Source organism: Cylas formicarius, unplaced genomic scaffold (genome assembly GCF_029955315.1).
Source record: "Cylas formicarius isolate icCylForm1 unplaced genomic scaffold, icCylForm1.1 PGA_scaffold_1__22_contigs__length_36826433, whole genome shotgun sequence".
Taxonomy (NCBI): domain Eukaryota; kingdom Metazoa; phylum Arthropoda; class Insecta; order Coleoptera; family Brentidae; genus Cylas; species Cylas formicarius.
In genome coordinates, this window is record NW_026844264.1 from 35,895,777 (window position 1) to 35,923,014 (window position 27,238).

Sequence of the window (27,238 nt, forward strand, 5' to 3'; positions counted from 1 at the left end):
TGTGAAGGAAATCTTTTGATAGATTTTAAAGAAAATAATACCATTGCGAGACTGCAACAGGCGTGCGTGCGTGAAGCTGCCATTTTAGAGCGGGGGTTTCAACAGATAGATCATCTTCCCTATAGTCCAGATATGGCCCCCAGCGACTATTATTAGAAAAGGGACTTGCATGGACGAAGTTGAGTTAAAAGAGGCTGTTTTAGCTCATTTTGCAGACTAACACAGTGTGTCTCCTAATACGTGGAAATTTTACACTTTAACAAATTTAATAAAACTTCTGAATTTATGGGTTATTAATTCGGTCCATAAAGTTTAGTTAAAAATGTTGCTAGTAAAATGAAAACAACAAAGAAATATCAAAATACTTAAAATGTAGTTGGCTATGACACACGATCTCCTTTTTAACGCATTAAGGTAAACGTTGACATTTCTGTTTGTTTTTGTTGTTTTTCATATTCTAATTTGAAAAGTTCGTAGATTTCAAGTTTTTTGTTAGTATTTATTTTATTTGTATTTTAGATAAGTTATAGTTTTTCTAGTTAACTACTAACTGCTTCTTTAAATATGTATTCGGAAGTTTTATTCAATCTGTTAAAGTGTATAGAGTCGATTTTTTTCAAAATTTCCACGTAATAATGGACACCCTGTATTGTTAGCACTAGGTTTTATTCGTAAACCTGGGGTATTATATCTTTAAAACATGTCTTTGCTGTTTAAAGAATACCTAATATTGCCAACATTGCCTATTTGGGATAAGTTAAGGCGCACCTGTCCAACTGATCGAGTAGCGCATGATTACGACTTGTCAGAACAGTTCGGCCGCAACGCTTATCTGGAGGTTGTCTAAAATGTGTCCCCAAAAAGCGATTCGATGACATAAGTTTTACATCGCGTATTGTTTCCGGGTCATTGAATAAAATATGGCGACCGTAAAAATCTGCGTTGTTCAGACGAAAGCGGACAAAACTATACGAAACGTCCAGCGTAAACATCTTTATTCCGGCAATAAAATCCGCTCGTAGGTGTCGGTTATTCGTCCCCGGCCGTTTCGCAGACTTTGTCATCGTCGCTACATAGAAACCGAAAGGCAGACGACGACGACGGGAAATGCCGGTCACGGTAATCGTCAATCGTATTTTTAAATTATGTTGTACGACCGCAAACAACGTCGGACCCATCCGGCGACTCGTAAAAACTGGTGCCGGTCTTAAAGCGTGAAATTATGTCATGTCTACTGTTTTCGGAATTGTGAAGCGTCGCTTCTGTATTTAACCACGTAGAACTTTACCAATAGCCCTTTTTTGAAGCCTTTCCCATGTTTTTGTCATCGCAATTTACAGGGACGGCTCGGGAATATAATAATTAATTCATCTTGGGAGGATGAGGAAAGAATTTCTCTGCGAGTTTTATTCTGTCGCGTTATATTCAACTTTACGCCAAATGTCAACCTTTAAAAACGTTAATAAATCAGACCGCATTTAATAAGGGTTATTTTTGTTTGGTTTCAGGACAGACACGTGAAGCATTCGCCAGGCAGCGCGACCGATCGCGAGCCGGAAGTGGATCCCAGCCAGGATTACCAGCTTTTGCTCGGTTACGAAAACAGCACACACACGGTGCTCCGTTTCCGCAGAAAACTGGACACCTGCGACCACCACGATATTCCCATCACGGTAAGTCGCGCTCTTCTCTTATATCGATTTTATTCGGGCCATTAAAACTTTTGGGGAGCTCGGAGCTTGTAGGCAACGTTTTAGTGTCACATATAAGGTGTTTCGCGATACTTAGAAGAGTGGGACATTGAATAGTTCTGAAAATTGGGTTAGTTCCGTAAGCGGCGATGCCCTATCGATCTATTATCACTGCGACGTTGCCGATTCTTCGAAAAAGTAGCGTCAACATTGAAATGTTAAATTTGACACCGTCCGATCCGCAAATATTTTATGATTTTTGATTGTTAAAAAAAGCGAATGATTTTTGTTTTTTGCTTGTCGGACCATGATAACTTTGTAGAGGTCGAAAAAGATTTAAATTAAATTAAAGGATTTGTAAACTTTAAGTGACTTAAGTAACTGTAAAATCTTCATTGTTACTTAATATTTTTAAAAAATGCTTTAACGGGTATTGAAGATATCATAGAGTTAAACGCATATTTTATGCCAGAAATTAAGGAAACCCCTCTTGTTTTGTCAAACTCTACTTAAAGTAGTAGGGCTTTAAAAAAAATAATTTGCCATCATAATTTCGCAACTAAGACAATCGAATTAAAGTTTGTGATGGGAGGAGCAATTATTACGACATTTTTATCATATTTAAAAGATTAAAAGAATGTGTTTATAAGTCTTATACAAAGCACGTATTATTTAATTTGAAAACCTTTGCATTTTCAAGTCGATTTGCAGAAAACGTGACTTTTTGCGCAGCAACTTCATTTTTTATTTAAATCTAAACACTAACACCTACCTAAAAAAAAGTAAACTTGAAAACTGACTGAACGGAGAACATGTATGAACAATCTGAACTGTTAATTCCAAAACGCTAGAAATGATAAATTATTAATTTGCTTAATATGTGTATATTTAAAAAAGTGCACTTTTTTTTATAATTTTTCAATTTGATAGGCAAATCAATAACTTTGATCATCATCGAATATAAATATTACACGGGGTTTTTTTAGGCCATAACTACCTTATGTTTGTTTCGTACTGCCTTTATTCGAAAGCACGACGTCGAACCATCTCCCATCTTGAACTGCGATGGAAAATAAACGACCTCTCTCCACGTTGAAACCGAAAAACTCGAGACGCCTATATCGCGTTTTTAATTACACCGAAGTGTGGTCCTCGGCCTTTCGAAACATAGGACGCGTTCAGCCGATTACCTAGTAAATCTCTTTTATTTACGGCCCGTTCATAAATATTTTTGCATCACAATAATTACCCCGACCTGGCCGGTAATTAAAAATGCTCCGTGACAGGTACTAAATTCCGTCCGAGACGATAAATCATCCGTCGCGCGTAGGAAAAATGAAACGCCCTGTGTGTTTTGATGTTCAATTTTCGACGGTACGCGGGCACCACTGGCCGGCTCGTGTAATTAAATTCCTGGTCTCCGCCTCGTTTAAAAAAAAGGAAAATCGGTTCAAAGTTCGTTTTGTGTAGTTAAGTGAAAAGTTTATTGCTACATCGCGGAGAAGGAGATGTACACGGCGGTTCACGTTGAGATTAGACCACGTGATGTAAGAAGCGTTTCCATATTTGTTGTAAAGGGCTATTTTTTTAATGATTGAGATTGAGACGTATCAAATATTTCCATATGCGCCTCTCCCGTGAATGGTTTTAATATTTTAAGCGGTTATTGAATTGCCAACATCTTTCGAAAATTAAGTTTTGGTTTCAACCCCCCTGTATGCTTTTAAAGACCAACATTTGACACGGCATTTATTTAAGAAATTTTATTTTGATTTATATTTTCTCGTGTGACTTTAAACGTTTTTCTTTTTTATTTATAACACAGTTCTGTTTAACACGTTAAAAGACAATTTCACATTACAAAATGGAAATATTAATTATCACTAAATAACGACGTTTTTAACAAAAAGTTATTTAAAATTTTTGAAAAGATGGCTTGGTCATATTGAATTGGAAAAATGCGAGTTCAATACGCGAAAAACTTACTTACTATTGAATTTAAACTCTAATTATTAAACAATTGAACAATTAAATGATTGGATAATGTCAAATAAAGCAATGGAATGATCAGGTAATAAATTTTGGGTGAAATTTATCGTATTTTGTATTCAACTGAGCAATGTCAAATAACACAATAATAATTATTGCAGGAGCCAAAGTTTCTAAATAAAGCGTAATTTTCGTTGCATTCGTTAATTTTTTACTAATTGAAAAAATGTACAAAGCTTGTTTTTATAGCAATTTTTAATATTACAATATTTTCTTTCTTGCTTATTTTAAACAAGGGTATTTTGCATTCAAACTCACTGAGCAATAATAAGATACGCCTTAAAAAGCGACAACAGCTCACTAGATTTTTAATAACTAACAATTTTTTTAGATTCTATTTTTTATTTGGAAACGGTAATTTTTATGAAAAAATTGCAGCAGATAAAAGTTTCTAAAGAAAGCGTTAAGATTTTTGTGCGCATGTCTTTATATAAGTTTTTCCATAAACTTACACCCATGAAAAAGAATGTAGAAAGTGTGTTTCTGTAATAGTTTTTAATATAAGAACATTATATTTCTTTATTTTTTATTTTCTACAAGGGCGGTTCAATTAAATGATCAGATAATACATTTTTGATTAAAATTGCTTAATATTGCTCGCGAAAAAATTGTAGAAGGCCGTGCGCAATTAGGAATCTTCGCACAGCCTACTTTACCAGCGTGCCTCGGTCTTTACCGTTAGAACGAAACAATTCTGTCGTGTTCCTTTGCGAGTCAGTCGCACGGAATGTGCGCTGTTATTAAACCCGCATATTCGGAGTTTCGAACGTTCTCATCCCACTTTTACGTGTCATTTTACCGCGGGAACGGCATCAGGATTATTTTTTTTACGTATTTGTTATTTTTTAGAACAAGTTTACAAGGTTCGGAAACTTTGGTATATGAGTACTGTTTACGAACATGGCCGTTGGCTGACCAATCCATAGTTCCGCCGTTCCCTATCCAACCCCTGGGATATTCCATGTTTAGAAATTAACTTGCCTTGCAGCCATATAATCAGCGCTGATATATTTAGGGGTAAATCTTCTATATATTGTTTTATTTGGTGCTCTAAGAGTTGCAAATAACGATCGTCAGTTAACTTTTGATCTATAAATATCGGACTCAAAATAAGCCCATTTTGCCAGCACACCATTGGTTGGTATCCCTGGGTTTTTATTTTGTGTATTTGTGTGGGGTTATTTATATACCAATATCGCGTATTTTCTCTATTACAGCCCTTTGTTGTAGTGAACGAAGTTTTATCAGTCCATAAAACATTGTCCTGCACCAAGTTTTTGAGTTTTACGAAATTTAGATGCATTACATTTATATTCTTTCAAAACTGAGGGAATTTATGTATCACTCGATGTGCTACATAGAATCCTAATATGTTTGCCGTATTTTCTTCATTTAAAACATTATGATTCCGACATAATTTTTTACCGTTTTCTGTAAATTTCTTCGCCAGCCTTGAAAATATCTGGAAACATCATGGATGTTAAATTTGCGAAAAACCATTTTAACAGTAATGACTTGGATAGTCATTCAACCACCAACGTTGTTTACTAATATGTCAAACATAAACGTATTTTTATGTTTTATGTTTATATTTTAAATCAATCATTAAAAAAGGTCCTGTGCGATTTGATAGTTTTATCTTCTTTTAACCACTGTGGTGTCGTCCATGGCCCATGTCTGACAGCGGCTGCCTCAGAACGGATTCAAAAAATCCAGAAATACTGTCTAAGATTCATTTTTGGGATTAAACGCGGCAGGCCAGTTCGTCGTAAACTTAAGCAAGTCCGATGGCTTAATATGAAAAATCGACTATATCTCTATAAATTTTAAGTTAATTTAGACACAAAATATCTTATTTTGTTCATCCGAACCGTGTCGTTTTTATTGTATACCAATACGTGAATAAAATTATAATTATTATTATTTGTATGTCAGGGCACTCTTTGGTTATTTGGTTATTTGGATATCTCTAAAAACGAAAAAGATAAAATTGCTGCTGCAATTATGAAAAACCCGTTGCTGTTGTAGCCAATTTGAATAAACTTATCCGCGACATATCGGGCCTTGGAAACTTTTTCTCTGCCTAATAACTTAAGGCCGACATCATAATTCATCATTAACGGGGTCCGACGAGATTACCGACACAAGATAAATGAGCCAAGTTGAACGCTGTCAGATAAGTTTGAGAAATAGGCGATGGCTATTAGCGAAAATATGGAAAAAGGGTCGATTTTGAGGCCCGCTCCGAAATTAACTCCGAGACGACTTCGACATTTGTTTGACGAGCGTTCTCACCGTCAAATTGTAGACGATGACTGGGCGGATATCGTTCTTGGGGAGAAATGCGGGGGACAGAGACGTACAATTCGAACCCACAGGTTTAACGGACTACGACGGGCGTTTTTTGCTTGGCCAACTTTGAAAAATCGCGAGGAACGGGCGATGACTGTGCGATTTCCAGGGAGGCCGTTGAAAATGTGTTTATGCATATGTCCGAGAAATACTTTGAAAATTCCGGCTTCATCGCACTTGTGGGCATATTATTTGTTTTAAGTTATGTTTTTTAAGTTTTATCAAGTTTAAAAATCGTTCGGCGCTCACATACAGTGAATGCGAAATAATTATTCGACCAATTAACGAGCAATCACCGTTGTTTAAAATAATAAAAAAAAGAAAGACAATGTTATATTAAAAAGTACCATAAAAACACACCTTCTACATTTCCAAAAAAAAAAATAGAATCCAAAAAAATTATAAGATGTTAAAAATCTAGTGAGCTGCAGTCACTGTGTAAGCCATGTCTTATTATTGCTTCATTTGACATTCGCTTTGATTCGCGATTTGGTTAATGAAAACATGGGGTTGAAAGTTTTCGATTTTGACATGTAAATAAATAATAGATAAAGTCCAAATTGGCTGAATTTTAAAAGCCATGATACAAATACGAGGTGTGTTCAAAAAGTAAGGTGACATTTAAGTTGTTTCAAAAAGTATTTATATATTTTTCAAAATTAATCTTGCCCCCTTCAAGGTAACCACCTCCCTCCCCCTACGGACATAATACACTTGCGCCAACGTTTTTGCAAATCCTCGAAGCACTTCTGGTAAGCACTTTCTGGTATAGCCCGATTGTGGTTTTGTTTTTAGCCAAAAAGTTAATAAATTTAATACTACTATATTATTCTCTCATTCCTCTGTATTTGTTTGTATTGTATTGTATTTACATTAGCTTCGAAAATGTAGAGATGTTTTATCTACTACCAAATTGCTTTCGGGTAAATAGAGCACGTAGAGCTTAATAATATTTGATACTTTAGGAACGAAAAATTCTTGACATGCATTCTGGAAAACAGCAGCTTTTAAATAAATAAACCTGTTTACAGAATATAGAATAATCGACGAAACGTATGCCAAACAAACATTAACGATCCATTAGGCACGGAACATTAAAACAATTTCACTAATTCAACCTTAAAAAACGTCAGGCGTAAAATATAATGAGGATATTTTTCGATATATCATAAATATTGGAAAAATCCTATTAATACTTCCGCAATCGAATTTATAAATAATAAATTTTCACTCCATTAAGTTAAAAACGAATGAAAATCGTCCATTAGGTAGGATCAAAGAGATAGAGGGAGGGATAGAGAGAGATAGAAAGAGAAGTTTCTATTTCGAACCGGTTCAGTTTGTTTGCTCCCTTTCATATACGTAGAAATAAATGAAACGTTGGATATCATATGTTTAATATTCACGTACAAAGTTTCCTCAATCTTTTTTATTTCTTGCTCCAGTTCCTATTTTTTGCCTAAGCTTAGCATTGCTGTCCCATGTTTGACTTGGTCTCCACGTCCCCACCAGCTGAATTGTCGTGTTCTGTATTATACATCCAGATCCTCTCTTATTTACATTTTTCTCATTTTGTCTGTTTTTCTAAATCTTTCTTTGTTGTTTCATCATTCAATACCAAATGCGAAAATATGGTTTTATTTTTGTTGTTGATATATCTTTCTTACTCATTCTGTAGTACAATTTTATACTTTTTTATACTTTTATACTATTTAAGGTTTCAGGCTAGTTAACATCACCTGACATGTGAAAGAGGTTTTTTTCTATGGATGGTCATTACTGAACACCTAGTTCACTCATATGACCGCTGCAGAGTATGCCAAATTCGGATGATGCAATATATCGATGCATGTTTCACCTGTTGCTTGTAGTAATGACTCTAACCATTCTAACCATGCTTTTCGACATAAAATGGCAAGTTTTAATTTTCCAGTCCATAGACTTGTCACATTTCCTTTAAATCAAGAAAGGTTTGAGGTGGAAAGAAGCCTTATAAAAAAGGTAGCTAGAATCAATGGCTATGAAGATAGTTTTATCGATAAGTTAATTAGGAAATTTAGATTTAAGAACAAACTTCAAAAATCAACGACTTTTCAAGCTTAAAAAGTAGTCTCAATTCCCTTCTCTCCCCAATATACAAGTGGACTTGATAGAGTCTTCAGGGCCGCAGGTCTTCGAAGTGTCTATCAGTCCGGATCAAAATTAAAAAATCTTTTGGCAGTGGTAATTTGTCTCTCCTTACAGAATTATTTTATTACTTTGTTAAGGGACTCTTCAGCATTACAAAAGTTCCACTTTTTGTTCTGCTATTACGAATTTTTTGCCTTCTATTGTCGGTAAGCAAGTGTTCTCGTTGTTGGTTGGTCACGTTGTTTTCGCCAATCGCTCCAAATTGATGGATTTCTAGTTTTGTTTCAGCAATAAGTTTTCCGCTGTTTTGGGGACCGGCATTTGTATTATTTCGACATCCGACATTTTCGATTCTTCCATCGCTTGTTTCTTGGTTATCCCAAATATATCAGCTATTTGTTTAAGCGTTAATATGTCATCCTGTATGCTTGTATTTTTTCTAAATTCACTTCCAGATTCTTGTAGTGTATTATGTTTTTATTTATATGTCCACATGGCCTCTGCTCTGAAGACTGCCTACTGTCATCATTTTTTTCTGTTCTATTCTTTTCCAAGTTTCTTTTTTATTTGTTTTTTAATCTCTTCCGGTAAAGTATATTAATATTCAATGAAAGATGGCATCGAAAAGAAAATATCGCCCGATTCCCGATCTGAAACGAATTAAATCGTATGTGTGTACATACATTTTCCCACAGTCTCGTCAATAATTACGGCTAGCCGTTATTTCTTCGGGAAACTAGGCGTCGTAAAGTTTATTAAAGCGGTAATAAAACGTGATAGAACGAACTGCACCGGGTATTAAAATATGACCGTCTGCTGGAATTTAAAAGGACCGAACTACGTGAGCTCGAGATGAAGTCGTCCCGTTACCGGATACAGATCTGTTTCGAAGCATACTTTTTTTTACTGTCTAATTAATTGAAAGGCTTGTTGAATGGTCGGTGGTGATCCCAGGTCAACTTCTTCATCTTCTTCTTCCTCTTGGTGCTCTTCCTCACCCTTTCTTGCTTGTTGTAGTATGGCTTCCTCCGTCAAGTCTGCTGTTTTTGGCAAATCCTGGTCTATCACCATAAAATCTTGCAATTTCTCACTTGTAAACTTAATTGTTGTTTGAAACTGGTTTATCCACTCTTTTAGTGGCTGACGATCATCTTCCAAGTCCTGTTCGCATTCTGTTGAATTGTTTCTGCTGTCACCTCTTTCCAAGCTTTAATACTTTTTATTATGCCCTAGTTCTAGTAGGCTGTGGTGATACACTTGTAGTTTTCAATTCAATTCAATTCAATATTCCGTAGATTTGGAATGTGGGGATGTGCAGGGCAGTTATCTAAGAGAAGTAATATTTTCCTCCCCTTTAATTGTGCATCCCATTTTGTTTGACTTCTAAGTGACCGGCAAATGCTTGATGTTTTTAAAACATCGTGGGTTAGTTGATTTTCCAATCACGACTAGCTCTATTTTTTTCTCTCCCACTCATATTGGCAGCTAACACTGTTATAAATTCTTTAGAAAGTTTTTCACCCACACAATTTTTTGCTTTGAAATTTAAGAGTTTTATCTGGCGTTATTTTGTAAAAAATACTAGTTTCGTCAGTATTAAAAATTTCAAAAGGGTCGACATCACGGGCTTCTCCCCTTATCTGTCTATAATTTATACCATGTCTCTGTTTGAACTTCCCCAATCATCCTTCCGAAGCCTTGAAATTGATAATGGCAAGCTGTTCGGCAAACTTTTCTGTACATTTTTAAGACGTTTCTGTTGGAACCACTGCAACATTGCCCTATCCAAATCTTCAAATTTTGGCTTTCTTAGTTTTTTACTGGAACTGCCTGCCGCTTCAGCCTGAATGATTTTTTCTTTGCCCTCCCGAATCGTGGATACAGTCGACGGTGTAAGTCCGTACCCACGTGAGCAAACACTTCGAAAAGCTTTAGAAACCTCCTTTTAAAAGCAGAAATTTCTAGCTGCTGTCGAAGGTAACGATTAATTTTTTAAAATATTATCTAAAAATTTGTGTTGTAATTTAAAATTTGGAGAGGACATCTTAAATTGTCTTAGAAAGCTTTTTTTAAAAGCGGAACCTCCCAGATGTAGCCGAAAGTATCAGAAAAAAGCATTTTTAGAATGAAAAGGTAAAGCAGATAAGTTTAAAAAAAAAATCGAAAATATGCTTTAAAAAAATTGGTGTTACGTCAAAAAAAAGCAAAAGCGTAGACAAATTTTTGAAAGCGCAATTATAAATAACCGATAGGCTCAACGCAAACTCGTCCCTTTAATTATGCAACGACGACGGTCTGCGTCGAGTTAAGCGACTGTTGGCACGCAAGAGACGACGGTTTAGAGCCGTTCCATTTTTAACTTCCGAACTCGCGAAAGAGCCAAGTTTAAAATTGCAAATTTCGCATTAAAAGTTTCGACGATATTAATCAAATTACTTGGCTCCACTTTATCGAGAACTTTGAGGTGACAGGTTTGTTTCTTCGAGCGCACCCAAAAAGAAAAAAATAACTCGACTTTCGTGTCTCCGCGTCGCGACTCTCGGCACTTTTTCTCCGCAGGAAAACATACCCTAAAATTTAAGCGCATTTAATCTTCAAGAATTAACTCAAAAAGTGGTAAAAGAAAACATATTTTAATAAGCTTGGAAGCTATAGAGAAGCTAATTTGCTGACATTTTTGTTAAAAACTTCAATGAATAGTTTGCATTGGAAACTAATAAGAATCTCCCATTCTTAGATATCCTTATTAATAGAAAACCAGACCTAACGTTAGGTCATTCTGAAATGACACCTTACTGCATGACAATCATCGGTTATCAACTCTCTAAACTCACTCAGAACTAAGACACTTTCCATCTGCTCCTCCCTTCACATTACAGATATTAAGCGTTCCACCACAAAATACCCTTCCAAATACAATGAGTACGAAAGCAACTCCACCGTTGCCACTGTTGCCCTTCCTTACATTCAAAACATCACCAAGATTTACAGCCATTGAAGAAACAGAATGGAAAATGTCAACTAGGCTAAAAGCAGAATGAGACCGTCATCGAATCTTATTTGACCAAACTAAAATTCTTGCATGTAGTCGATGGTTTCTTCTACCACAGAAAAACTAGCCAAACAACCGTTTCATTGAAGTAGATAAAACTAGACTTGTGGCAAGAGAAAAACGTCGCAAATTGGACACTGTCTGTCCATTGTCCTTGAAACCCCAAAATGACGGGCATTCCCGGTCGGAACGACTTTTCGCAGTCCATTTATCCGGCTTGTTTATAAATCAATTTGAATAGTCAGCCGGAGCGTCGCTCAGATTGATCCGGGCGATGGACCGCTGTCAGAGTTCTCACTATTTATATTCCGATCGCATGTAAACTGTTTTAAATCAAAGAGACAATGGGCCGGCCTTCTCAAATCAGATTACGATCTCCTTTTTGACTGTTTTCCACTAAAAGAGAAAGAGACGGACACAGATCTCGCTTTACATAAGCGTTACGTTATTTATAAGCGCTCGAGACTCCGGACAAAGAGAGAGAAAAAGCTGAATAATGTAAACTGTGCGCGTAAACCCGAGCTTCTATTGTTTCCGAGCGCTTTTGTTTGTCGGTATACCGATCGGGAAAATTATTTCGAGCTGTGTGCACGCGCGGGGATCGATATAGTTAAATCCGTCTTTATCCTGATTGTGCAAAGGTCATCAATTGTATTAATCGAAACGGAAAACACCAAAATGTTATGCAACGACAAACTCGGCGGAGTTCGGATATAGTAAACCCGTTTTCTGTGAACACTCGGTTATCATTATTACCCAAAATCTGAAATACAAATTGCAGACATCTAATCCTACTTTATTTTTTTTAGATATTGTTTACTTGTTCTTGTTCACTTGTTGTTTTGTACAAAATGATATTTAGTATTCACTTTTATAACATAACGGACTTCACTCTACACCCGTTACCAAAAAACCATATAATATTGTTTATTTCGTATTAGTGACAATATGCAGAGCACGTAACACAGAACACACAGAAGTATAAATTGATTAAGCTGAAAACAACAAAACAATTCCAATTAGACAAGAAACACAACTATAGGATCGCCTAAATTAAAATGATCACCAGGTTGTGATAACATCAGAACCGAAACACTAAAACCGATTGCTCACGGAATTAGTAAATCATTATTTTAGTTAATAACCGCAATTTTCGCAAAAGGACTGCTGCAGAATTTAAAATCTCTATCGTAAAGGCGACAAAACCTCCCAAAAAAACTATGGACCAGTATCACTTATAAGTAACAAAGCAAACATTTTTTTCTCGATCTTTCCATAGCCTTTGACACAATTGATAATAAACTGATGTTGGATGTCTTGCAGGACTCTAAAAGGACTAATTAAAAGTTATTTCACGGAAAGAATACAGAAAACCAAAATTAATAATACTTACATATAGTATATCCGAAGATGATTCTTGGGATGATTTTAAAATCAAAGTCCAAAATGGAAAACGACAAAATGTGATGTATTAAATCTGTTGTTGTATACAGAAGAAGCATATATTGTTTATTATCGATGGATAGGCAGCAATGGTCCCATTTTATGGACCATTTGTAAGTTAAAAGTTAAATATATGTAAGTTTCGCTATAGGTCCTTAAAAATTGACCACGCTGTGCTCACATACAAACCTTTTCAATTTATTACTTAGTCATGACGACCTTTCTAGAGTTCAGTCTTTGAGGGGTGATAGATTTTTTCATAGATGACATAGTATCTTTTTAAGTTGACGATAGGATCCGTGCGTTTAGGGTATTTTGAATTTTTTCATTCCCACACAGACAGGTATCGAACCTTCATTCATGAGCACCTAACATTTGTATTTCTCACAAAGAATTTTAACATCACAGATATTAAGCGCTACATCACAAAATACACTTCACCACAACATCCCGAAGGCAAGACCAACGTGGTCCTTCCTGGCATTCAAAACATCCCTGATCACATATCAAAAGTTTTTAAGAAATATAATGTTGAGACCAGATTTATCGCTAGTCAAAAATCTCTCAACATCTTCGATCCCGCAAAGACAAAATTCAGTTTGAGATAAAAACGCTCGTTTCGACGCACTTTCATTGTAAAAATGTGTAAAAATCCAATTTTTCTAATTGTAATATTATAAGGTTGTTCGGAAAGTCATTTCGTTTTTTCCCGTCAGGGGACTTAATTGCGTTTTTTCGAAACCAACTTCACACTTAAGCCGCATAACCATTATATGTCTTGAGAGCTGATATTGTAAGCCTTGTGTGTGAAAAAGTTCTATTAATTCTACGCAGTAGTTTTTGGTTGGTGCCCTTTTAAATATGGAGAGCAATAAGCAGCATTTTCGTCATATTTTACTTTTTTACTTCAGAAAAGGTAAAAATGCTGTCCAAGCGAGAAAAAAATTGACGGATGTGTATGGAGAAGGCGTGTTAACAGTACGCCAGTGCCAGAACTGGTTTGCAAAATTTCGATCCGGCAATTTTGATGTCGAAGATGCACCACGGTCTGGAAGGCCGGTCGAAGCTGACAAAGATGCGATAAAGGCATTAGTTGTCGAATTCGACTGTTTATGGCCATTTGAAAGGCATGGGCTTAACCTCGAAGCTCGATGTGTGGGTGACCCATGTCCTTACCGAGCGAAATTTGTGTCGTCGCGTTGACGTGTGTGATTCGCTCCTCAAACGTCAAGAAAATGATCCATTTTTGAAGCGGATTATTGCTGGGGACGAAAAATGGGTTGTATACAACAATGTTAAACGCAAGAGGTCATGGAGCAGAAAAGATGAACCGGCTCAAAGCGTGTCAAAAGCCAACATTCACCAAAAAAAGGTGATGCTCTCCGTTTGGTGGGATGTCAAAGGAATCGTTTTCTTTGAGCTTTTGCCGGACAATACAACGATTAATTCAGAAGTCTATTGTCATCAACTGGACAAATTGAATGATTCACTTAAAGAGAAGAGGCCCGAATTAATCAACAGGAAGGGTGTAGTGTTCCACCAGGATAATGCGAGACCTGACCCAAGTTTGGTCACTCGCCAAAAACTTTTACAGCTTGAATGGGACGTACCGCAACATCCACCATGTTCTCCAGATCTGGCGCCTTCCGACTACTATTTGTACCGGTCCCTGCAAAATTTTTTGGATGGCAAAACCTTTACCTCAAATGAAGATGTCAAAAACCACCTGAACCAGTTTTTTTCCAGCAAGGACCAAAACTTTTATGAGAGGGGAATTATGTTACTGCCAGAAAGATGGCAAAAGGTGTTGGACCAGAACGGCCAATATATAATTTAATAAAATATTTATTCATTATACGAAAACTGTCTTTCATGTTCCCCAAAAAAAACGAAATGACTTTCCGAACAACCCAATATATTGCGTTGTTTTTGATGCCCAACTTTTTACACATCTCTTACACTAATTCCCTACTGTTTCCTGGATATTGGTTAGCGATTTTCCACTCCCTTTGTCATTTTCAAAATGGTTTTGTTAATTGTTATTCCGTTACTTAAAATGAGAAGCGTATCCTTTTCTGTCATGTCAAGAACGTATACGTCTGCCTTATTTATCTTAATCACTTTATTTGAAGGTTACAATAAAACGAGATAAACAGAAAACAAGCGTGAAAGTTAGACCCGCACTTTAAGACCGGTTTCGACTATGGTAAGTCATTTTGGCGATTAAATTGCGCTTTAATTACGGTATAATTATCCGATTGAGGGCTCCCGTTACTTAAAAAGCGCTTTAATAGATTTAAAAGATAAAACCGTGTAATTACTAAAGGGTCTCGACGAGCTTTGATCGAAATTGACGAGTCTCCAGACTTACGGCTTTATAAACTGACGTTTCGAATGGTGCGGTCGGGAGGCGGCGAATAAAATCGGGAATACTTCGGCATGATTAAAGAGGGCATTAGTCTACGGTAAATTGATGATGCCGGTGCAACTTGATTAGTTCCGGATATGGAGATGATCCCATCCACTGGCGTGGCGAATAAAACGGATCCTTAAAGTCTACACTTCGTAGCAAATAAAATGAAATCAATAATGAACTGTGGTTCTGATTCTTCTTCGGCACACTCAGATGATGGACGTAAACTTCAGGCTAATATCTGTTAAAAACTCCAACATTTTCAGATTCCTGAAATTAAGCATCCTAGCGAGCTTTCTCATAGAAGGCCTATAATCAACCAGGAATATTATGGCGGATTATTTATCAGGATTTTTTGCAAGTACCGTTACAGTATTAGTCAAAATATCATCTTTAATTCTTTTGGACTATAGAGAACTATTGCAAATGTTAATACGTAATTAACAACTCCCCATAGTCTGATAACCTAATAGCCGAGCACCTTTCAGCACATCATTTTGTTAATGATGACTGCTGACACTGATATTCTTAATCGAGTGTTTAATAGTTCACCTATTTAGTGGTATGAAACAAAACAACAAAAGCAACTGCCTCCATTACCTGGAAAACAAAAAAGATGGGATTCTCTAGTCCTATGGTCAAGTGAATGGAGGTTGTTAAAGGCTCAGAAAATCAGCTCATGTAGGCGGCAATAAGGGTCATTTACATTGGTTTACACAAAAAAGACAAGAAAATGTTCCTATAAGTGGTCCAGTTCCTCAGCAAAAAACAAGTGAAATGGGAAGTAGAATAGGAACAAGAGGTTTCGAGTCTTCCAGAAGTTGTATTGAACGTTTTAAGAAAAATTTTATCTTTGTAGGAAAACTGTTGGTGAATCTGCATCAATTAATTTAAATGGTGTTAATAACTGACTCACAACGGTTTGGCCTGGTCTTTGCAAAAAATGGTGACAGTGGTAATAATTTTAACGCCGATGAGACCGGCCTTTAAAACGTAATTAACAACTCCCTAAAGTCTGATAACCTAATAGCCGAGCACCTTTCAGCACATCATTTTGCTAATGATGACTGACTGACACTTACATTCTTAATCGAGTGTTTAATAGTTCACCTATTTAGTAATCGTTGATTGTAATTGTGTTTTTGTTATTGGAATAAATATTGGACTATTATTATCTTTGGAAATATTATAACATAGATCTTCTTTGAATCTTAAGGTTATGTTGATTATTTCTTAATTTTCAATTTTATTGATAAACTGTGGGATTGGTACTGTTCCTGAATAAATAAATACTCTTTATTATTATAATATTGTTATCAGTAAACACGTAGATTCCAGTCTCAAGCAACCCATCAACATTTCTAATAGAGCAATGAGGCCAATATTTCCGAATTTCTTGAAAATATTATTCCGCCAACCACTGCCAGAAATTCTCAAGATCATTTTTTGACAAAAAGTAAAATATTTTTCCGTCTTTGGAGGAACCATAAAACAACAACCCTCTACGATAAAAAGAAACTTCTTGCTTACATGTTAAATGATAGCTTGTTATTCCATTTAATTTATTTATTCTTATTATTGTTTATTACTTTAATTACAGTTTAATACATATCTCCAAAAAGAACAAATAAGGAAGCTTAAACAAAATTTATTTTGGACGTCGATCCTGTTCCATTTTTTATGTATTATCTTGGGTATTGATAACCATAGGAATAATTGTAAATTACCGATATTTTTTTTACAAAAAATAAAATACTCTCCCTTGTTTGAAGGAACTATAACTGTAACCGAACAACACTCCAGAAAAAAGAAACGATTTATCATGTTATATTTGTTATTATTATTAATATTATTATTTATTATGTTTATTACATATATATATATATATATATATATATATATATATATATATATATATATATATATATATATATATATATATATATATATATATATATATATATATATATATATATATATATATATATATTACAGTTTAATACTCCAAAAAAAAAAACAAACATAAGAGGAAATTTAAACCATATTTGTTTTGGACTTGGATCGTTTTCCCGTATTTTTTTTATGTAATTAGTTAGTTATATTTTTTATTTATTTTTCTAGTTTTTGGTTGATTTATTATCCTGTTTCATCCAGCGTGTAGTGACAAGACACTTTGAAACCTTAACAATGTTCTATTTCAAAACTTGTCCAAAGTTGCTTAGATCGTTTTTCCCGTGTAGTCTTCGCAGTGTTTCAATTTGTGTTAAGTCAGGAGACATCATTCCTAAATCACCTATCGACTCCGTAATCTAATTTATAACAGCTAATTAAAGCACCGATTTAAACGACACCCGCGCCTTGTAGTTTTCCATGTAATAGTCGATGGTCACAAGTAGCACGCCATTCGGCGCCCAATTAGAGCTCTGTTTGCGCAAAGGGTCGCGTCTCCAGATAACAAGGATCGTTTTAAACCCGACTTCGCAGGCAAATATTTAAAGAAATTCTTATTGCCTTGGGCGCCCCCAGGCATATCCGCCTTTTAGGGCGAATCCTCCCGCCCTGTCAATCTGGTGATTTACGACACCGAAGCAACATTTATTTTTGTGTGTCTGCGTTCGCCGTTTTACAGTAACTATCTTGTTAATGACTCCAGAAGCTCGGGTAAAAAACTGATTGGGGATTTGACGACGAGTCCGCCTAATTGGGTTTTAGGGTCTTTCGGGTCGGGGGATTGTTTCCTTCTCATTTGACTGGGAGGGAACCTTTGACAACGGGGCGAGCGCTGATCGAAAATAGGTCAAATACATTTGTTGTTTCTAAGAAGTATATTTTCTTTATTTTCGAATTTTTGTGTTGGCTTCTTCAGAACTTAACTGAGACGGGTTTGCATACTGATTTGTAGTTTGTACTTTGTACTTGCTTACTCCACATTTGTGGTCCTTCCTCGCATTCAAAATATTACTGAGATGTATTACAAGTTCTTAATGTTAAAACCAGATTTACCACTTGTCCCTCAACATCTCTGCTTCAGATACTAGAACTTTACAGCATTGCAAGCTTATCCGGCTAAGAATACATTGCAGAGGCAGGACGAAAAATAAAAAAATAAAATAAGAAATTTCGAAACATCCAAACAATCTTAACGACCACTCAGTCTATGGGCAGGTACAGTTTCAGTCAAGCTCTGAAAAAGTCAACAGGACGCTGCAGGAATCCAGAAGTTTTGTAACTAGTAAACTAACCAAAATATCACTTGTTTACTCTACACTTTTCTGCAATGGTCTAAAATCTAAATCCCAGGGTGACGTATATACGAACTGTTTTTTTTTTAACTAGTTTTCTCCGTCTCACTGGCTTTGGAATTAAACTTCACCTTTGCTGTGTCAAAAATTGATTAATTGTTTATATTGTTCCCTTAAGGATGGGTGATGCCTGAGGCTTCTTCGGCGAAGGAAGTCACCATAATGCCAATTCTAAAGTTTTTAAGTTATCCTTAAGCCTGAGTAAATGAATACGGCCCTGTATTTTACGCAAATCGGCTAAAATTTATTTATTACCATTCTGTGGTCTGAACGTACATCACAATTTTTTGCCGATCCCGCGATATCAAATCGTCTAAATTAAGTTTGAAACGACAACGGCCGAAATTAAATTAACAGCGGGAATTACGAAAGTTTTTAATTCGATGCGAGATAATCGGGTTAATTTTGATGGCGAAGTTGTTTGGACCTGTTTAACTTTGTAAATTGCCATAACAAGCTCAACTTGGTGCTGTCTGGCAGTATTTTATTCACTTGTGCTTACGACGAACGAGCTGAAATTTTTTTAAATTGGATACGTAACGAAAACCGAGCGGCTTTACTTTAATTCTCCACTATTTGATCGAAAATTGAATTTTATATTCATCATTGTTGATCGATAAGTTTGATGCCAGAATTCTATTAACAATTCAACAATTAATTTTGATTGTTCTTTGATTTGCGTGCCTTTAAATTCCCAATTTATTTATCAGTTTGATAAGATATATGATAAGATATAACTTAAAACTAAATTGCTCAGGTTTTTATACCAATGATGGTGAATAAAAATTAACTACGGCTAATAAAACATATAAAAAGGCGAAGTTTTTGTAATCAACACTACGACTAGGGGCTACAAGAAATTAGTTTCTATAAGTAGGCTTAGCGTTTAGTGACTTTTTACGACTTTATACGTTTGGTATATAATATCGTAGCTGGCTTTGTTCCCCTTTTTATAAAAGTCATATAGAGAAGCTAGAAAATGTTAGCAAAAGTGTGGTGTGATTTGTTGTACTTACTACCTTGCGTTTCGTTTCCACCCTATTGTCGGGTGATATCCACTGTAGTTGTGTCCTTCTAAATTTGTATTTTAGAAATAATCATAAGAAGTTTTCATTTGTTTCAATTTTTTGAAAGCTACCTTCTTCTTACTTCCCGGATTGCTTCGATCGTGTAAGTCGCCTTTGAATTGGTTTCCATAGTAACGCAATAAATAAACTTTGATATTTTGATATGTTGCATAAATTTCAACAAGACAATTATTTAGTTTTGAGTTCGACTCTTATGGGCATATTTATCTGAAAAATCAAGTAAGCTATCAGCAGCGTTCATAAAGAAAAGAAAAGCAAAAGAAAGGAAGACTATTAGGTCAAATTGTATATTGAGAAACTCTTAGTAAAAGTGCCAGATGCTTTTAATTATCGCTCCAAACATAAAACAAATAATCCGGGGTTATTCATAATCGATGTGATTCATTGATTTTCAATTAATATCGTTTTGTACATACTCGAAGCTAATATCCTCAAAGAATAAATATTATGATGGTAATTTTCGGAAATCATATTATTGGGTCGTTTTTTATGGACACAATTAGTGACAAAAATCTGGCATCGACAAATAAATTTGAAATATCTTGCCTCCAATTTCAGCAGTTGTTTTGTAAACTATTATTAAAATTAATCTCAACCACAGTTCCTCTAGTTATTTGGTTCCATTGGTTCGATTATAAATTGTATCAAAATTTTACAGCTTTAATGTTGTTCCAGAACGACACCATGCGCTTGGTCTGGGCCTTCCACCAAGACGAGCCGGTAGGGGGCGCCGTGGGTCCAAAATCCCTACCACGCCACGATACCACTTCCAGAGGTGCTCAGTCGCTGTATCTGGTTCAAAGGGCCGATCAAGAGGCTCCTAGTCCAGAGGAAACGGTCAAAATATGGGAGCTGCGTAACCCAGCGGTGGAGGTGCCTCTGATTCCAGGCGAGAGCCTCCACTGGTGCCGGGTGTTTCGGATCCCGCAGTCCATCAACAGGAAACATCACTTGATACGGGTGAGTTGGCTTAATTGCCGTCTTAGACGTCTAGACGCGATTCAAATTAGCATAAGTAAAAACGTAAAAGAAACACGAATTATTAAATAAGCCTCCCTTGTTTCTCATTCATCACGATTAAGGCGTCTCATTTCTCAAAATATACAAACATGGGCGAATGGAGTTCAACGGAATTTAATAAAAATTTAGTATATCGGTATTTTAATGTTTCTGAGATATTGGCTTTCAAAGTATGGATACTTCCGTGAGAGAAAAATTCCATAAGCCGGTGGAGTTTTTTAATTTGTATACGGGGCGCACTCAAAAAGATTTAAAAAATTTTTACTGAATATAGAATGACTTCGTGGACAGGGATATCGGGTTTAAACATTTTTAATTGTTTTGCGTTCAAATTGTGATCGGATAATTTTATAATGTATACCCCCTGACAATGTGCAGTTGGTAGTTATTGTAAAAATTATTTGGCAAAAAAAGCGAGCCATGCAGTTGAAGAATATGAAGGAACCAATAATAAAAGTTAAGTTAAGTAGAAGAAAAACGAATCATGTCCAAGATATATCTTGAACAAGCGTTAAGGATATGGAAGCAAAAATGCAGAAATATGGGCATTCCCCTTAACAATGCAAACATACACACCCTAAGCTTCGCAGATGACCAAGTCATAATGGCGCAAGACTACGATGATGAACTGATCGAAGAATACAATAAATGGGGGTTGAAAGTAAACTTACCAAAGACAAAGTATATGTGTATCGGTGGAGCATAACGCGACCTCCTCTTAGAGGATGGTCAGGCTATCAAAAGCTGCGAAACCTACAAATACCTGGGAATGTACATATCCAGCGGTGGGACGTTAGACTACGCCATCAAAGAACGAAATAATCAATGAAGCAAGGCCATTAATATGCTGAACACCTTCTTGTGGGACCAAAAAATCACGAGACCAAACAATCACCTAATATACAATAGGATCATTAAAAGCATAGTCACATACAGCAATGAAGTCTGGCCACTAAAAGAAAGAACCATGAGAATTCTGGAGGCAACAGAGATGGACTTTTGGAGAAGAGCGGCAGGAAGGTCCCAAACGAAGCAATTCGCACAACCAAGAAGGTGGGCCACACGATTTCAGACGAAATAAGAACAAAACAGTTAAAGTGGTACGGTCACGTCCAAAGAATGGAAGAACAGCGACTGCCTAAACAAATACTCACCTGGACACCTACAGGAAGAAGGAAGAGGGGAAGACCGAGAAAGAGCTGGAGAGAGGGCATCGATAGTGAAATACAATGGAGACGACTGGACGAGGACTTATGGAAGGACAGAAATCGATGGAGGTTGGGAATCGGACGACGTCCGAGGATGTTTTAAAAACCGATAGATATATAAGTAGGGGAGGCTTTATCTGAAGAAACGGGGTAGACGGTGAACTTTGGGTTAAATGCCTAGTAAAGGCTATATTTTTGCAATAAGGAAGAACACCCAGGTGAAATAAGATTCAGAATAAGTTATACTAGGGCTGCATTTACAAATATGCTTTGCGGATTGGAACATTAAACTTAAGATAAGACTGACCAGATGTTACCTCAATGCTTTTTTACGGAACGGACTCATGAACAACGAACAAAGTTGACTTAAAAAGCTTTCGACTGTGGGGATAGAGAGATATACTTAGATATTCTTGGACAGAAATAGTAACAAAAGAGCGAAAGGAAAAATAGAGATAAACGAAACTGCAAGAGATATAGAGGAGAAAGAAATAAAGAAGGACTCTATTTTCTCCTGTGTTTCGTGCGAGACTTCTTCAGGAGCGAGGATGCTGAATAAACGAGTGGGAAATTAAGTAATTGAAGTCGAATTTAAGTTGCGCCAAGGTTTAAGACGATTACTCACAACATATTACGAATAATTTATAGGCTCGGAATTTGAACGTGACAGGCCCGGCGTATCCGTTATGGAAATCGGAACGGGGAGATAAAGTTATATCCAGGATATTTGTCGTATATCCGAATTGACGCGACATAATAACAGATATCCAACTCCGAGTGTACAATATCAATTCGCAACAGCCCGATAATAGATTATATATATATATGTATATATACCTAAAGTGTCCTTTGCAGGGTAAACGTTTATTCGCAGCGTATCGATCGGGTGGCGGCCGTTTGAGTATTAAGTTTCTCTCCGGCTTCGCTCCGTTTCAATCGTCTTAAAACGGGGATATACGACTATCGTTAATCGAAAAGGCGACATTTTTGCAAATATATATATTTTTTTTCGCTCAAACAAAGGCGGGAGTCGTTTTTAGTTTCAGCATCGTTGTTTACGTTTCCGATTGTTTATTTTGTTTACGTCCCAATTAGGGACCTAACAATATTTTCGGAACGGCCATTGTTTATTTATCAGCTAATTGTGCGCCTGCGAAACAAGCTGAAATTTTGGGCGGCGGTACATTATGATGTTTGTTATTTAATGACCGTTCGATTTTTCGGAACCGAATTGATATGGCAAACGGACCGAACAGTCAGAAGTGGGATAGCAAGAACCGTTTTCCCATCGCTTTTAGCTCAAGTCGATCTCTTTCACGGTTTATTAGTTATCACATTACATTTATTAAATTTAAAGAAATAAAAAAGTTTGCTTTCGTGTTTGGTGGTTCTAAAGTTTAATTAAAAATAACACCGCCCAAATAAATATGCTTATTAGTTTTGTTATCAAACAACTCACAAAATAAAATGATTCAAAAGTGTAAGCTTGGGCTTTTTCTTTTTTTGCTCATAAGGACTTTCTCTCAATAAGCCCCAACTATAATCTCTCATCATGTTTTCATTGTATTGACCTGACGACAACGTTGACCTCCTCCCTCTTCTGAATACGCGTCGATATAGCTTTTAAATTTATCTAGATGCGCATGTAGCCCATAACTTTTCATAGTTTTGAGCTTTGTTTTGCGGACCATCAAAACCTCCAGCTTTAAACTTTGCTTCTGATAACTTCGGGGAAAAACTTTTTGAAATACTCAAAAGCTTCTGCAGTTTCATCCCATTTATTAACAATATTAACAAATTGTCTCGTCCACCCTAACTTCATGCGCAGGGGCAGCAGTTCCGTTATTAGATGCCATGACCGTTAGATATAATGCAGTCATACTCTGGATATTTTACTTTATTTTGCTAGCGAAACATTTACTTTGTAGTGTAGTACTACTCTGCAAATCACATTAGAATCCTCCCACCTTCACAGTCGCCTCAGAACGAACAGTTCAGCTTTCAACTCACCAATATGCTTCCACCAATTTAATCTGTATCTCACAGTAAAAATAACATTCGAAAATTGACATTTTTGAAATTTAAAGTGCTTATATATGCATCCATGTTCAGAAACATTATTTTTCTGTTTCTGCTAATATTTTTCTCATTCCCTTCTATTTTCTGAAGATATCCACAGCAAGTGGAGTCAGTTATATCCAGTTCCTTAATTCTATTATTAAAGAGTCTTTTCATTAAAATTACCCCCGTTTAGAGGCTCGTATGCCATCAGCGATGATATAGGGGTAGCTACAACGTAAACTTCTTCAAATTCACTTCTAAAAATGCTAACGTCTACAATTTTTGACATTGATAAAAAGGAGGCAAGCCACTATTAAATTGAACTCGCAGCGATTGCCGAAAACTTCAGGGATTATGCTGGGAAATGTCCTCTATCAAGGATTCAGCAGTCGGAAGTTTTATAAGACCACTTTGCGATAGATTTCCTATATATGTAGAAGGGGAACCACCCTTATGGGAAAAGTTGGGATGCATCGCGTTAACGAAATTAGTCTAGTTAATTATGAAAGTTTCGTGGAAGTTTAATTAAATGAATCTATTAGAGTCAACACCTTAAACATCGCCATAAAATTCCGGTTGCCGCTCCGGCAGCGCAAAGTTTCTAACAATGAAACTTCGGCTAAATAGACTTCGGGAAAAGTACGCATTAACGCAAACGAGAGACAAAACTCCAATAAGTGTACCTTCAATGTAATTGTCGATCGTCCGGAAAAACGATTGCTTTTATATGTTTCTGAAAAAATGGGAAATATAAAAGTAGTCTTCAGTGACGTCATAATACTGTGAATGTGGACAATTTCGAGGAAAAAATGTTGCTTCTTTCAAAAATAGCAAAAATTTAGAGTTTTTTTTCGTTTTCTGTATTGCAAATTGACTGACTAATTTACTGGCATGTGACGTCATAATTCCTAAAATTGTAAAACCTCGAAATAGCATTGGAAGTTTTGGTTTAAATGAAGACAATAAATGAACTTATCAAGGCATTATAGTACTGCTTCTGCAGATACCTTTATTGTTATCGATTTGTAATGAAAATGGATGCCAATTAAAAACTGAGAATTGGATATCCTGGAGATATTGATTTGTTGGTTGCTGGTTAGCATTAAGTTGTTACGTCATGAGTCCCAATTTAAGGGTATCGCCTTTCATCATTATTATTATACAGTTTATGATCCAGCTTGAATTTTTGAGGATAGCGAAAGAGTTCAAAAGATTGACAATGCACATAATGTGAAATACAGGCTGACGACGACAGATGCCGTAGATAAATCTTAAACAAGATTTTATGCAATCAAAAAAGACTAAAGTTAGAATCTGCACCTTTCAAATCTGACTGTTTTAATATTTATCAGAAAGAAACTTCCTTGTCTTAATAATAACCACAGCTTCCTTTTACCAAACTTTTACGGATAACGAAACCCTCAAGGGAGATGTCACTGACAACCTTTAGATAAGGTCTGAGATATAGGTGAAATAGAGAGATCAGTGTGACAGTTTAGATAGTGACAGAAGTCACTGGTGTAAAGCGAGAACAGTAATGGTTCCAAAACACTAATCCGGGGGGGAACTCATGTCAGAAATTGCATAAAAAGGATACTGCTAGAAATATTACGATCAAGATTGTCAAATGATCTGGATCTGGAGTGGATAACTAGATTTGCCGTCATACTTTGGCGGTTGTTGTGCTATGTCGAGTTGTATGATCTCTCAGCTGTTTTGGTCATAACTTTCTCCACCATCTTACGATTAACGGACAGGAAACTTACAGGCCTGAAGTGAGAAAACTTACTAGGGTCACTGTTCTTAGATACCTTTATAACACTGGCCAACTTCCAGTCACTGGGAAACTGGCAGGAGGAAACAGGAGCTAATAGATAAGAGGTTATTTGCATTACGTTGCATATGCCGCTTAACTATTTGAACTAAGCCGTAGGGACCAATTAGCTCCTTGCCATAGGAGCACTGAATTTAAAGCTAATTACCAAGGGAGATGCACGCGTTTGCACAAAACGGCGGTGGTTCCAAGGCGAGAATCAATATTTACGTAATTTACGGATATCCCAGATTCAGCATTCAGCTTTTCTTTGTTTGGCCTAACGACGAAGTTGGTGGTTATATGTGGTATGAAGCGATCTCGTTTACGTATGTGCGATAATGAGAGGAATCACTAGGCAAACGCAAAATGCACTCGACCTAGATAAAGTTTCCCTTATACGACGTAATATCAAAATCTAATTCAGCCAATTAGGCAGTTAATAAATTATCGCCCATAATCATTATAATAGGGGGGCGCGATCAAATATTGATGAGCGTTTGAAAGGTTCTAGAAATATTGTCGGTCAGCGGGCAGCATTAATAAATGAATTCCTATCGCCATATGTTTATCCACAACAAAATGACATCACTCGATCGAATTTTATGAATTTTTTTTAGATTTCAAGCGGTTAGAACAAATGTCAACTAACCAAAGCTATAGAAACTGACTTTGTTTATTTATTTATTTTAAAAGTGACTATATATTGCTCTTTCTACTCCTCTTATCCATGTTTGCCTTGGTCCACCTCTTCTTTTTCTTTCCGTTGGGACCCAGTTCAATATGGGCTCTTGTCGATTAAACTCCAGATCTTCTGCTACGTCGCTCCCTACTCGATGTTTGAGTTTTCGTTCCATTAACCGATAGTTTACAATTTTGAATAATCTTCTAGACGTAAACTGCAGATCCTGCTATTAATACTATGACAATTTTTTAGATTTTTGAGTAGTTTAAAGTTTGATCAAATTGTAGTAACCCATCAAGATTTATGGTATTTAGGCCTTTTTGCTTTTTGCAAGAAAAGAAAAACGGTCTATAAGAAGCCCCTTCCGAATTCTAATAGCCTATTTCTGGAGAACAAACACCGAAGCTGCCTCTATACCGGATATGCCCCCCTTCGACTGTTTGCTTTTCCCAAAACTCCAAGAAACCCATCTAAAGAAGCACGTTTGGAACGATTCAGTGCTTCGAAGATTGAAAAAAATATTGTCACAATTATATTATGTCTACGGGGGATTATTTTGAAGGCGACAACATTAATTTTGACGAACAAACAAAAAGTTTTTGACAAAACTGAAAAGTCGCCTTACTTTTTGAACCTCGTATTAAATTTCTCATGCGTTTCACGCTAAATTCTTTATATCCGTAAAAATACTTTATTGTACTATGCACGGTTACCTACTAATATTCATGTCGATTGGAAAGTAGAAAACAAGAACTCTTTCGGCAGTCTTCGAAAACTTTGTAACAAGTTCTTGTTTTGTGTAATTAGACACTGTTTGGTCCCGTTTATTGGTGTTAATGTGAAAATGATAAATATTCTGTTGATGTCTCAGATCTATTTAGAGGATACCATCACAATAACAATGCTTTTCGTTTTAATCCGTGTTGTGGTA

The 27,238-nt window shown here is 36.1% G+C and overlaps 1 protein-coding gene across 1 annotated transcript in view; it reads left to right on the forward strand.

Moving 5' to 3' along the window:
* The window catches only part of LOC132696951 (MOXD1 homolog 2-like), a 132,599-nt gene that overhangs the window by 87,428 nt on the left and 17,933 nt on the right, over nucleotides 1–27,238 (forward strand). The window contains exons 3-4 of the mRNA XM_060662132.1: nucleotides 1,509–1,673; nucleotides 20,196–20,480. Of these exons, the coding sequence (XP_060518115.1) occupies nucleotides 1,509–1,673; nucleotides 20,196–20,480 (450 nt within the window). The remainder of the gene's footprint in view (nucleotides 1–1,508; nucleotides 1,674–20,195; nucleotides 20,481–27,238) is intronic.